This window comes from Notamacropus eugenii, chromosome 6 (genome assembly GCF_028372415.1).
Source record: "Notamacropus eugenii isolate mMacEug1 chromosome 6, mMacEug1.pri_v2, whole genome shotgun sequence".
Taxonomy (NCBI): domain Eukaryota; kingdom Metazoa; phylum Chordata; class Mammalia; order Diprotodontia; family Macropodidae; genus Notamacropus; species Notamacropus eugenii.
This window is the reverse complement of record NC_092877.1, coordinates 268549478-268564123: the sequence shown is the minus strand read 5'-3', so window position 1 is coordinate 268564123 and position 14646 is coordinate 268549478. Positions and strand designations below refer to the sequence as shown.

The 14646-nt window shown below is 36.2% G+C and overlaps 1 protein-coding gene across 1 annotated transcript in view; it reads right to left on the bottom strand.

Moving 5' to 3' along the window:
• Positions 1 to 3848, bottom strand: part of KLHL1 (kelch like family member 1) — a 566614-nt gene extending 562766 nt beyond the window's left edge. Inside the window, exon 1 of the mRNA XM_072622321.1 lies at positions 1862 to 3848. Coding sequence (XP_072478422.1) covers positions 1862 to 2358 — 497 coding nt within the window. The 5' untranslated portion in view covers positions 2359 to 3848. The remainder of the gene's footprint in view (positions 1 to 1861) is intronic.
• Between the last annotated feature and the right edge of the window lie 10798 nt (positions 3849 to 14646).

Here is a 14646-nt window from a genome sequence, read left to right as displayed (position 1 = left end):
GGGGAAAAGATTTAACCAAAGAAAATATAAAATTAGTACTGGATACCTTCTGGATGCTTTTAAAATTTACTTTCCTAAAATTTTATTGATATAAATCATATTACTATCTCACAGTTTGTATTTGAAAAGTTTGCACTCAAAGAAAACTGGAGAATAAAACTTGGAGAAGTTAGTGATAACTTAGTATGATTTTAAGGGGGAAAAAAATCTCCCTCTTGCTTTTACTAGGTGATTCAAAATTTACGTGGCAAAATGTACACTTTATATTTACATGGTATAATGTACCTTAACCCTTGGTTAAATAAAAATATATAATGGGAAACATTCGCATGATATACCTATATTTTAAATATGTGTGACTGAGAAGATCTTACAAGACAGAAACTACTGCAATACCTCTGGCAAAAAGAAAAAAAAATATGATGATATATTTAATGCTATATTAACATTTCAGTTCTATTGACTTGATAAAAAGCATCAAACTACAATTTGACCTTTTAAAAAGTTATCACTGTCCCCACTGATTTCTTTATGAATGCTTAGCACTCATTATTTCTCCAAGTATTATAACAAATACCAGAAGTTGATTTCTCTATCCAACTTGCAAAAGAAGAAACTCTATGAAGCATCATGAAGCATTAAAGACTAAGTCTTTTAGCTCATATACTTAGAGATGGGATACTACACTGTAGTAATAGATCAGTTCCCTAAACTTTTAAAATCAGAAGTATTTATAGGTTTAATATTCTCTCTCTCCCAGCGAATGGGACAATCCAAAGGGTCTCATTTTCAAACTTCCTCTCTTTGTGTCTTAGTACTTGATTAGCAACTAACCATGCCAATTTCTAATATTCCGGATCAATATTCATGACAGCTGAAGGCTGTCTTAGACTTAGCTAGCACCAGGATTCATGAATAACTTTGAACATAAAGGGAAAGGGATAAGGATAAAATGATTTTGGAATTGAGTATAACAATAATATAACTACAAATATATTTTAAAGGAGTTGCTCTCTGAGATCAATGGCATATGTCAAAAGTTTGGTTTCAAGGGTAGTTAAGAAATACAGGGAAAATTTTCATTGCAGATGCATTTCTCCTCATTTTGTTTGCCCATAAAGTTCATGTTAGTCCTAAATATGACAATTACCTGACAAATTAAACCTCCTATTTTCAACTCCAAGTGTGTCCATTAGTGGTGAAAGAAGAAATCTGTCACCTTGTAAAGGGGTATCTGTGTTGACACAACTTTCTCTAATGTCTTTCCTGCTTAATAACATGATAGTTACCAATATTATCTCATTGTAACTCTTTCTAATTTCAATTCTTTTGTAGAAATAAATACATGATAATACCCTCTCCCTGTTAACCCTCTCACCCCTCTCAAATATTATATTAGTCACAAATCAAGATAATGAAATTCCAGATAACTAATTAATAAAACTGGATAGTACCATTCAATGAGTTTAATTTTGCTGCACCATTTGCATAGCACCAGAGGCAGATAGTTTTGCATCTGAGACAACCAACCAGTGGTAACCTAGATCAAGGTTGTAATAAACCAGTACAAGCATAGGAACCTTATACTTGAAGATTACATGGTTTACCAAATCAATAACTAAAATATCTGACGAAAGAACAGTAGGCATTATCCAAGGTCACATAGGAGGAGACATTTAATAACAATACAAACCGAGTGACAAGATGAAACCTAAAAAAATTCTGAGTCAAAGGTCATTATCTGAAAAGTTTAGGCCCCTGAAAGGCTAAATGGTGAAAACAAACAACCAAAACTGACGGCACCCTGCTGTTGCTTTGGAAACTTGAGTATGTTGTGGTTGCCCCAAGAAAGTTACTGTACCTGTGTCCACATCCTTCACCTGTTGCCTGGCCGGAGTCCACAGACTCAACTTTCATCTCTTGAAGGACCAAGGTCTTTTCATGTTCTCCAGTAAACTCCATACCTGGCACTACCTCTTCCTCCAGGGACTCCACATAGAAGACTGTCCGGGGAGGATGCTGCTGACTCTGACCAGGTAATCCTTGATGCAGTCTAGTGGCAGCGGGGGCCGGGGTGCCATTGAGCGGGTTGGAGGAAGAGGAGGAGGAGGAGCAGGAGGAAGAAGAGGACGACGAAGAGGATGGCTTTTTCCAGAAGGTGCCCCCGCTGCCCCTTTCCTGGCTTTTCAGCAGACGGCTCTGGCTTGGCCCCCAGTGCTCAAAGCTGCCACTGCTGTCCTGTTGGAGACAGCTGCCCCCGGCCGGCCCGCCTGGAGAAGAGGAAGGGTGGCTGAAGAGTTTCCAGCGGAGTCTCAAGATGTGTTTCACATCGAAGTCTTTCCTTCCGGAGCCTGACATGCTTTCCAGAGGGAAGGAGAGAAGTGGAGAGAACCGACCTCAGCCAAGGCAAGAAAGGATAGGTAAGGGAGAGAGTCTGGGCGGTACAGGGTAAAAGGAGGCAAGGGGAGGAAGACGGAGTCTGTTCCTCCACGCTCCCTCCAGACACGGACCGCGAGTGAATGCCCCTGCCCCGGTCCAGCCCCTGGCGATGAGCTGCCGCCAGCCGAAAGGACCGCGCACCTCGGGACCGCGGCTCTACCACTGTTTCTTCCCGGAGAGGACCCTCAGCCCGTTTGAACTGGGGATCTAGAGAGAAGCCCAGATTGGATAGAGGACAAGAGAGATTTCAGGAATCCCTCGCACAGCCCCGCGAGGTGCAAGGGAGGAGAGAGAAGAGGGGCGGGAGGGGGAAGAGAAGAGGGGAACGGAGGCTCCAGGAGAGATGCGCTCAGAGAGCCAAGAGAGGGAGAGGGAGGTCTGTGCGCGCACCCGCACGCACAGTTGGAGGCGCAGGCTGGCAGCGGACAGCAGCGAGATAACCCCTAATCAAAGGCACTGGAGCAACAGAAGCCCAGCTCGGACTCGATCCTTCGCCTTCTCAACCCGTGGGCACTCCAGCTCCTCTCGCGGTCAGCGCCCCAGAGTTCAGGACCTCGGAGAACGCCGAGAGCGAGCGAAAAGTCGCCTGAGCGCTCTGCCCCCAGCCACAAAGCGTGCGCCCGTTCTTCCTCCGCTGGCTCTCAGGGGAGTCCCATGCTTGCAGGTTATCTGTGCTAGCCAAGATATGGCTAACGAGAGAGAAGGGCAGGTCTTTATAGCCAGCTTCAGCTGCGCCACCCCCCTTCCCAATTAGAGAAAGAGAAAGAGGAAAAGATATGGAAAAGGGGAGGGGGGTTGCTTATGAAGCTTCTAAGGTCCTCACAGTACAATTTTCTTTCTGCCTCTGAGCCTCCCCCTCCCCCGTAAGTGACGCAGATGTGCACTGGGGCCTATACAGAAAGGCAGAAGGAGGGAGGGAAGGCTTCAATCTTCTTTATGCAAGTAAGTCTGCGGGTCTGATTGTCCCCTGGTGTGGGTCCTGTCACCCTTTGCATTCTCCCCCCTTCCTTAACGACATCGCTACCAGGGCAATAAAAGTAAAACAAACAGAGGCATTATGCTTTGGCATCAGGGACCCACCAAAGCATGAATCTTAGCAGCCTAAACTTAATAGACTGGGATCAGTGTGTAGGTTGCAGGTTAATGACTTACAGTATCTAGAGAGCGGTACTCATTAGCTTCTTGCCTTAGTTTTCGGGCAATAGGAATAAATGCCAGACTGAGAGGCGCTGAGTGTCAGAGGAGAGCGATGCCACCCGCCTGGCTCCTACCTTCTGATCCTGCCATTAATGCACGCAGACAGTGCTGCACCCTTGGGAGGTGAAGTCACAACACAGAAATTGGCTGATGGACAGCTACCCACATGGGAGGAGTTTTGCAAAACACAGAGCATTTGGGATCTAGGCACAAAATGAAAGCTAAATGGAAGAAAATGGCAATGATGGAAAAGTATTCATTTTCAATGCAAAAAAAAAAATCCTCTGAAAAAATTCATGGGATGCTTGTCAGGCAGCAAAAAATCGGTATTCAGCGCCTCTTTACCTTGGAGTTGGTAGAAGGAAGGATGTGTTTTTCCTCATAAAAATATTGGGAAAAGTCACTCCTCTAGATATTATTACTCTTGCAAATGTTACCTTTGCTTTAAGGCTGCTAACAGAATCCTTTCCTGTTAACCCTTGGCAGAGGCCTTAGTTGAGGCCAGTGAAAGCAAAGAGCAGTGAGTTTTCCAACAAATACACTGTTCCCCATTCATGAAAATCTCAAGGCTCAGCCACTCCCAAAGGAGGCCAGGTGTCAAACACTAAGGAGTTACTTCATTACTATTGAGTTTTTTTTTTTTCATTGAATAGTTAATCTAGTCATAAACTCACCAAAGAATATGAAGTCTGGCCTAAACAAAGTTGGACATTTTAATAAAACAAGAAATTCAGCACACAAAACTTGGCTTTCAAGGGAAGAAAAATCACTATTGTACATATTGATTTATGCCACAACAGCTGGACCACATAGTCCCTTGTGCCTTGATTTTTCTCTCAGTGTTTAGTGATTAGAAAAAGACAAAAAAGTCCTTTGAAGTAAATAATAGTGTGATAGAAATAGATAATGTTCATCCAAGAGTTGAATCAAGAAAATAGTTTACTCATGACAAATGTAGCTCTTTTATATAGTCACTTTGGAAAGTTAAGTTGCACATTATTGTGTTTATTTGTTGAGAAATTTGTTGTTGTCTAGGCTTTTTAACATTTTCCTGAAAATCCTGATTGATGATTTTAGAAACAATAAAACCACAAAATTGCCTTTTGTTCATATTACCATCTTATCATTTTTGAATTTGTCAAATGTCAAATCATCTACTCAAGAGAATAAATATGCATACAACAAAACAATTAAAAAATAGCAATTAATTTATCACACTCATGTCCTTCCTGGTTATTGTTTTCTGACACCAGTATTATAAAGAGTTTCATTGGATTACTGTTATAGGTGCTATCAGCTTTCCATTCATTCAACAAAAAACAATCAAAAAATACAAAATCAAGATTTGCTTTATCTGCACACAAGGAAATGTGTTAGAAAATGACAAACATTTGACAGTTGGTAATTAATGTCTACTTGGCTATTACTGAGTGATTGATTATTTTTTAAGTATTGCCAGTCTCCTTCAGCCCAAATATTTTTAGCTATATATAGAAGTAATAATAACAAAAAAGTGTAGCTAAGAAAACTAGACATGTTGACAAGCAGTTTATTAAGTTTAAAATTCATTAAAATCATGAAAAGCAATGGATTTGAGCTTTAATCAATAAACTCCTGAAATGTGTGAATGAAATTTAGAGTTACTCAAAGGAGATGACTATTCCCCGAGGAGCTAACAATTTATGTATTCTGCTGACATTTAAGTAAGTTTTAAGACATTTTTTATTCTCTCCTAATAAATGTTAGTTCCTTGAGGGCAAGTACTGTTTCATTAAAAAAAAAAACAAAACAGCCCTTAAAACTGTGCTTATCTCATAGTATTCAATAATAAATAAGTGATTATGTAATGCACATGTAAAATGATTCAATGTTCATTCATTTTCTTATTCATTCAACAAACATCTTCTAAGTGTCTATGCATTGTACTAGGTTCTTGGGGTAGGTAGGTAGCACAGTGAACAAAGTTCCAGGCCTGGAGACAGGAAGACTTGAATTCAAATCCAGTCTCAGATACTTATTAGCTATGTCATTCTGGACAAGTCACTTAACTTTGCCTCAGTTTCCTCATCAGTAAAATGAGCTGGAGAAAGAAATGGCAAACCAATCTGGTATCTTTGGCAAGAAAACCCCAAATGGGGTCATGAAGAGTCAAACATGATTGAAAACAACTGAACAAAAATACAACACTAGATTCTAGGGGAAGTACTGGTAGCCTTGCTTTCAAGAGCTCCCACTATAATGTGATGAGTACCCAAGGTGAATACAAAGAACACGTGGAACAGATCATTAACAGCTTTGGTGGAATTGCTTCATGGAAGAAGTGGTATTTGACCTGGGCCTTGAAGGGTACTTAGAATGTCAAGAGATAGAAATGGGGAGAAAAGAAGCAGAATATTCTATGTTAAGGGAGTAGGAAAAGCCATGGAAATGTATAAATGATGAACATGTTTAAGGATATTAGGTATTCCTGTTTAACTAGAGAATAGTATTGAGGAAGAACTAGGTGCAATATAGACAAGTCTCAGCTTAATGGTCATAGGATAATAGTTCTCTTTAGAAAAAAAACTTAGAGGTCATCTAGTTCAACCTCTTCATTTTTATAGATGAGGAAATTGAGGCATAGAAAGGTCATAGAACTTTCCCCAAATCACCCAGGTAGTAAAGAACAGTTACAAGGATCTGAACCCTGTGACACCAAGTTCAGTGTTTCTGTTTTTGCTTTTTTCTACTTTAGCACAATTAGAAATTGGAACTAGGAATTTTAGGTTGAATTCACTAAATAAATATTCTTCATGGTGTCACTGGAATTGCAGACCTGCACATTATGAAGATTGATCATAGTAGAGTGAAAAGGACAGAGAAGTAAGTTGAGTTGGATCAGCTACTTTCTACCTGTGTAATCTTGGACAAGGCCTTTCTTTGAGCCTCAGTATACAGAGGATAACAATAATTATACTAACTGCATCACAGATTATGTTGTGAGGATGAAGTAAGAAAATTTGGGTAAAATGTAAAGCACGATACCAAGGTTCTCATTGCTAATGGCAAGAGTGGATGGAGGCTGATGCTTATTGCTGAAGAGTGGTACTTTCCTGACTAAGCTTTTGCAAAAAAAAAAAAAAATTTCCTGATCCATCTCATTCTTTACCTCTCTCTTTACCTGTTCTTTTTCTATTATATTTTTCACTTTGTTTTTGCTTCCTACTTTTTAAAAATATCTTAGGTGTCAGTTCTCTTTCCAGTGACATAATGGAAGGAAATGTACAGTAGCAAGGACTGAGTTATTGCTTGTTTTATGCCATTTTTGTTTAATCCTTGCCTGTCAGTTTCTAAAATAGAATAGGGAACACAGTAAACCTTATGCAAATACATACTGGATGTTTAGTTATAGCATTGTTCCGCAATCCCAAAATTAATGAAGCTTTCATTTCAAATGCATCATCAGCACTGTATATCAGAATGGAATATTGCACAACAGAAGAATTTAAAAGAAGCTGAGGTCAGAGACATATGAAATCATCTAAGAGTTTACAATTTATTTTGCTGGCGAAGGAAATAAATCTCAGAGAGGGGAAGTGACTTCCTCAAAGTTACACAGATAGAATATGGTAGAGCTAGACTAGAACTCACAGGTTTATAGATGATAAAGGGAAAAAAGAACACCAAAGCCAAACCACCAAAATCTGTTAACAATCTAAATGCCCAGTACTTGGGGAATAACTACACACATTAGGGTGCATCCAAACAATGGGACATTTGATCTCTATAAAGAATGACAAATTTAAAAAAGAATGTGACCAATTTGGATAAGTCTATGTATAGTTAGATAGTCAACGAGTAATTTTAAGTATATACTATGTGTCAGGGATAGCATAAAGCCTAGGGATACCAAGAAAAACAAACACACAAACTAACATAAACAAAAACAATCTCTGGTCTCAAGTAACAGTCTCACAGTGGGGACAGGGGGAGACAAATGGTAAAAAAAAATACTATGTACAAGCACAATTTTTATAGAGTAAAATGAAGGAGTATCAGAAGGAACTATAACAGCAAGGACCTGCATGCACAGGAGGGTCTGCTGTATAAGTTCTTAGATCTGCTTTTCTAAAAGGAAAGCAACTTTTGAGTGGTCAACAATTTACTTTAATCAAGCCCATATGTCTTTCACTTAGTTCAGGGGAAAAAAATCAGCACCCTAAACTTCAGAGAAAATACAAAGAAATAAAGACCAACAGACAGAGCTTTCAACTGTCTGACCATAAGCAATACATACATCACAGATCAACAGACAGATCCAACTGTCTGACCATTACATACATGCATAGTTACCAAGAGAGAAACATTGATATCCAGGTTTTCAAAGCCGGGGGACTCCTTAGCAACTACACAGAGTTTCATCTGGCCAAACAAATACTTCCAATGAGTAAGCCCCAAAGTAAAACCTCACCTCAGAGTATTTACACATTTTTCAGAGCCAGAGGGCAGGACCCTTTGACCCAGTTCCTCAGTAGAAATTAACAAAAGGTATTGAGGTCTATTAATGGGTGGGAAAGATTGTTAACTCTTCCCCCTGCCCACCATTAACCTTGCATTAACATTACAGAAACACACTAAAATTAAGCAGGACTTGCAAAGGATTCTTTTGTAGTTTAAAAAAGGGCAACAAAATGTAATAGTCTAGATTTTATGTAAATGTTTAATGCATTGAGTATGCCTTTGGGTAGAAGAGAAATGGTGCATCCATTACGGCATAGCTAACTTGTAATATAGGAATTATATTATACAGTTTCTTTTTTTTTTTTTTGTATTGGGATTTGTCCTATAGTACCCATACTGTATTAATTTAAAAATATTCCCTGAAGAGTTTGAAGTGATACTCCATCTTCAGGAAAAGAAATGGATAAAACCTGTTCAGATCTTAATCAGTCTTTATTTTAAGAGCACATTAGTTAAATAGCCTTTAAGTGACTGCTTAAATAAACATTTGTAGGTGTTAATTGACCTCCAGGGATATTAGAAATCTACTCTACTTCTTTAGCTTCTTTGAAGTTTTTCCTCTCTAGCAAAAATGAGTGTATTTAAGATGCTCGTGTACTTTAGTCAAGGGTGTATGACCAAATTTGCAAGGCCAAAATTCTTCCATTACTGACTCAGTATTATTATGTTCACCTACATATGCTCATAAGAAAATTAACCCATATTTCACTTATCAGCATTATTATTTCCTAAATCTTCTGTGTTGAATGCTTAAGTTGGGAGAAATTAATTTTATTAATGTTAGAATAATATTTATATGAGGTAAAGGTGTATTGCTGGCACAGTGGATATAGCATTGGGGCTGGAGTCAGAAAGACCTGAGTTCAAATGTGACTCCAAATGCTTACTAGCTGTTTGACCTGGGTAAGTCATTTTTAACAATTTGCCTAAGTTTCCTCATCTGTAATTTGGGGATAATTATAGCAACTTTCACCCAAACTTATATGTTAAAATCACTTATGATCATTTCTTTGCCTCTTTATTTTGGGGGGAGAGGTGGAGAGGAGGGAGTTAGGAATTCTCTAAGACATAGTTGATAGAGAAACTTATATTTCTTTTTTCCCCTCCAGAATTTTTATGATTTGATCTTTTGAATTTAAATGTCCACTTGGAATTTTTATTATTCCAAATGGTGTTAAATACTCTTCTACAAATATTTTTAGCCAAAATATTTTCTATTCCTAGGTTCATTGACATTGGCTTATTGAGTTAATTATGCCTAATTATTTCTTATTCAGTCTGTTCCACTAGCCAGCCTACTTTTCTGGGTTTTTTATTTGTTTTTAGCAGTACCAAATAGTTGTGTTGGTTATTTTAGTATAATACAACCCCAAATCTGGAAGTGTTATCTTTGCTACTATTTCCCCCCAATATTCCCCTTCAAATTTATTTCACCAAATAATAATAATAATTCTATAAAGTAACCTCTTGGCAGTCTAATTCATATGGAACTAAAATTGTAGATAAATTTAGTTAATACCAATATTTTAAATTATATTGGTATAACTGAACTATAAATAATGAATATTCCTCAAATTATTTAATATAGTTTGCATTATAAAACTTTATTTGTATTTATATAGGCCTCAAATGTGATTGAGATAGAATGACTTTTAATCTCTGTCTCATCATTTTTTGACTCTCAGAAATTTTGCATATTTTGTAGATACTGAAAAACACAATTTTCTGTTATTTTTCCTGGTGTTAACTGCTGCTAAACAGAAATCCTAATTTTTTAAATTGATTTTCTATTGTTATTCATTACTGAATTTATTAATTTTAATTGGCAGTATTCCTCATTCTCCCAGCTTAGTAAACAATCATACCACCTGCAAATTGGGATGATTTTATCTCCTCATTGTTGATGTCTATACCTTACAAACATATAATATAGTGCAATTATTATGATCCCCAGGATATTACTAATCAATAGTGGGAAGAGGAGACATCATTGCTTTTCTCCTATCTTTACTGGTACATATTCTAATATTTCCCCATTGTGAATAATGAATAATGGTAGTATTTACCTTTTTTGATTATATTTTTGTCATTAATTCTTTGTAGTAACTTTTGCATAAATGATTAATGAAATTTGTCAAAGGCTTTTTCAATTCGACTGATATAATTTTGATGTCTGGATTTTTAATGTTACATTATTTTCCTAATGTTGAAATATCTTCATATCCAAGGTGATAAAATCAACCTGATTAAAATTATTTTTAATATACTGCTGCTGTCTTTGTGTCTGCATTTTAATCAATGTTCATCAGTATTATTAATCTAAAGTTATTTTTCTTCAAGTTATTCTTTTGTTATTTAGATATTAAAAAATATATTTGTTTCATGAAAGTAGATTAGTAGAATAATCACTTTCTCAATTCATGATTATAAGTTGTATAGCACAATCAATTGTTATTTACAAACCTGTCTAGACTTCAACTTTCTATCTTTTTTGGTATTTTAAAAAGTGTTTAATTTTGTATGATTCTGCCTTGTCTATTTAGTTCTTTTTTATCTCCTTTCATATTTTTAACAAATGCCAAATGATTTTGATGATTACTTCTTTATAATATACTGTGAGTTCATTTATTTTTAACTTGGCATAGCCTTGGCATAAACACTGAATATACTTCCAGTTACTTAAGTTCTTTAGTTGTTAACATTTAAGAAATTTTTCCTATAGGTAATAGTGTGCATTCCTGATATGAATCTGACATGATCACAATGAGTAATTTTTTGGACAACGTGCTGTATTCTTTTTGCCAAAATTTTATTGAATATTTTTGAATCAATATTAATGAATGATATTTGTCTTCAGTTTTCTTTTCCTTTAGTTCTCTGTCTTCCCTGGTTTAGGTATTAAGACTATAACTGTCTAATAAAAGAAGTTCAGCAAAATATTTTCTTTCTCAAATTTTGATAATCATTTGTGTAGCATAGATTTTTTAAAAATTCTGATAGAATTCTCCTATCAATCCATCTGTACTGTTATTGTCATTCCCTGCCTTCCCTACTAGTTACTTTATAGTTATTTAAATTTCATTTTCTGAAACCAGAATATTTAAGATATCTAAATGGGGATTAGTTAATTTAGAAATTTTACATATTATAGATAATCCTCTATTTCTTCTGATTATCAGTTTTGTTGTTGTGAAGCTTATACAGTAGGTACTGATAATTATTTAGTGTTAAAAATGTCTCCTCTTTCTGCATATGAGCTTGGCCTTGCATAGCTGATTATGTGAATTAATTCAGGGCGAGATAAAACCATGTGATATCTGTGTCAGTAGGTGGGAAGGATACCAAATAACTAACAGCAGAAATATAAAGCAAAACCAAAATTCCATAAACTACCTTTAAGGGGGAAAAAGGTAAGGGTGAGGAAAAAGATTGGGAAGGGAGAATTAAGTTGCTTTTTAACCATTTAGAGGAGATAATGGTGCAATTGCCTTAATAGAAAATAAATTAACATTGACCAAAAATAGAAAGGGAGACAACTACAGGAATAATCATGTTAGAAAAAGGTCTAACGAAAATAATTTATAGTACAGTAGAGTACAGTGTAGTGTAGCTAGAAAGTAGAAAAGATACAAGAACCCAACACAAAACTTGAACTTTATTTTCAAAGTCTTAATTATGATAGATTATATTTCTCATTATCTTTTCTCCAACTATAATGGGTACATTTCCTGATGAAGATGATAGGTGACATCACCTAGGGCTCTATTCTAAGGCATCATTAAATGTAGAAGGAATACAAGTGCAACTCCTATACCAGTACTAAAGCTATTATATATTTTGATTGACATCTGTCACTTTTCCACTCACTACTTCTTCACAGTAAGATCCTGAACCATTCACTTGTATGTTGTCACATAGTGGAGAGAATTATGAAGTCTACATCACATGCCTGAATGAGGGAGATTTTCCAAGAACATTTTGGCAGTCCTAATTTCTCAGTCTTTGAAGTATTTGTCTATCTCTCTCTGTGTGTATACACACGTAATCTGTTTTAAATGAATCAGAAGGAAGAGCATAGACCAGAATTCTTAGTCACAGTATTGCTTTTCCATTTTAATCATTCATTTGCTATGTCATTTGGAACACAGAAATATTCTTTCTGGTTGTTTAAAAAATATATTCTAAAATCTGTAAGCATGAAATGGGTGATTCACTTTCATTTTTGAATATACAATCCATATGACTAATTTACAAAACAAATGAAATACTGAAAATAAGCCATTACTAGAATCATGGCTGGAATGGACCTTAGAGATTATCTAGTTTCCTCACTTTCTCAATTTACAGATGAGGATACTGAGGCTTGGAAGGCTGTGACTTGCTCAAAGACTTCCAGGTATTAAATGGAAGAGATAACATTTAAACTAAATTCTCTGACTCTGATTTCAACACATTATCTACAATATGATACTGCCTTACAGAGAGATGAGAAAGAGTGAGCACAGAGCCTAGGATATAGTAGGCAATTAATAAATGCTTGTTGACTGACTAAAATGAACATATATGTAATTTTTTTGACTTTTTGAAGTTTGGCTTGAAAATAAACAGTAGTTTTGAGAATACTTAAGGAAGCAGAATGTTTCTGTGACTGATTTTGCTGTTTCCTGCCTCTGACCTCACTTATGTGCTATCATCCATATTCAACCCATGTTCAACATGCTCCCTCCACCCATTTAAAATAAAATCCTACTACTAGTATGCTTTATTACAGTTCATGGAACAAAATACATGCTCAATAAATGCTTGTTTTCCAGTTGACTGGAATTGCAATTTGGATTCTTCATCCATTTAAGAAATTCATATCACATCCCTTGTTCCCCAATAATCATGCCATTTCCCATATCTACCTTTGATTTTTGCAATAATCTTTCTTTCCTCTTTCTGTGAAATTGCTTTCCACCCTTCACAGCTCAGGTCAATTGCTACCTCAGTCATGATCTCTTTGATCCCATGGTAGATGGGATACCTTTCACCTTGAATCTCTCAGGCAATTTTGAACCCTCCTGTGCACTTACTGAAATCATTTTATAACATATCAGTCCGATCTATGTACACATCTCACCCACCTACTAAATTCTAAACAAGTTGAAGACTGGCTTTGTTTTATTTTTCTTTGTTTTCATAACCCTAGCCTAGTGCTTTTAATATAGTAGGTATCTAATCCATATTTAAGTTGAATTATCAAATAAAATGTAGTTACAAACCTTCCTTTTTGAAGGAACAATCACATTTATAATTATTTTTATCTGTTATATGGAGGTTACTTTTCCATATCCTTTCTAGGATGGAATTACAGAAGTTGGTCATTCACAAGCCAGATCTCTCTTTGGCTATGAGTATATCCTCTGACCTTCTTTCTTTCCCATCTGGGTTGGCTCATGCATATTTAGGCAGCCTGGTTAGTCAATGAATGTGGGAGCCACAGAGATTCAGCATATTGGTGATGGTTAGAAAAACCAATCAACGTTACCCCACTGCAGCTCAAAACTTCAGAGCTCAATCAGTTTCTTTGGTATTATAGGCATAAATTACCACACCAATTCTATTTCCTTGTAATTCATTTTCAAATAAAATGGAACTTAGAATAGTTAATATAAATACTGTAATTTGGAATACTCAGTTAACAAGCATTTGATACATGCTTAATATTTGTCAGGCACTGGGGATAAAAGAATAGCATGGTTAAGGATTAGAAGATTCTGTTAAATGGAGCTTTATTTTTAAGAAAGTCTTGACTATATATGCTATAAATCACTAATTTTTAAATGCATGAAATGGATTATTTCTAAACAAAATGTTTTTATTATTAAAATGCATTCTACATGCATTCTTCTTGAACAAAATAATAAAGAGACAGTTACATCAGAATATAGCAATAATATATACATTTCCCTCCTTCAGGCATGGTTCAAGCCAACTGGCGAAATACAGTCCCTAACCCACAACATTCTACTTCTCACCTTTGGGGCAGCTAGGTGGCGCAGTGGATAGAGCACCAGTGCAGGAGTCAGGAGGAACTGTGTTCAAATCTTATCTCAGACATTTGACACTCACCAGCTGTGTGACCTTGGGCTTAACCCCAATTGCCCCATCCTGGGTCATCTCCAGTCATCTGGTCACTGGATTCAGATGGCTCTGGAGGAGAAGTGAGGCTGGTGACCTGCACAGCCCTCCCTCACTCAAAACAAAGTCAAGTGCAAGTCATGTCACCATTTCTCCGATGGCATGGTCTTCTTTGGCAACGAAGGATGAACACACTTCCCACCTTTTCACAATTTATCTTCTGTGACAAGATTGTATTCCTCCTCTGTGTCTTCCTTTTAGAATGTCTAGTTTTTTTCAAAACTTAGCTTAAGCACCACCTCCTAAGTGGTATATTGTTTATCTATCTATCCATATATATATATATATATATATATATATATATATATATATATATATATATATATA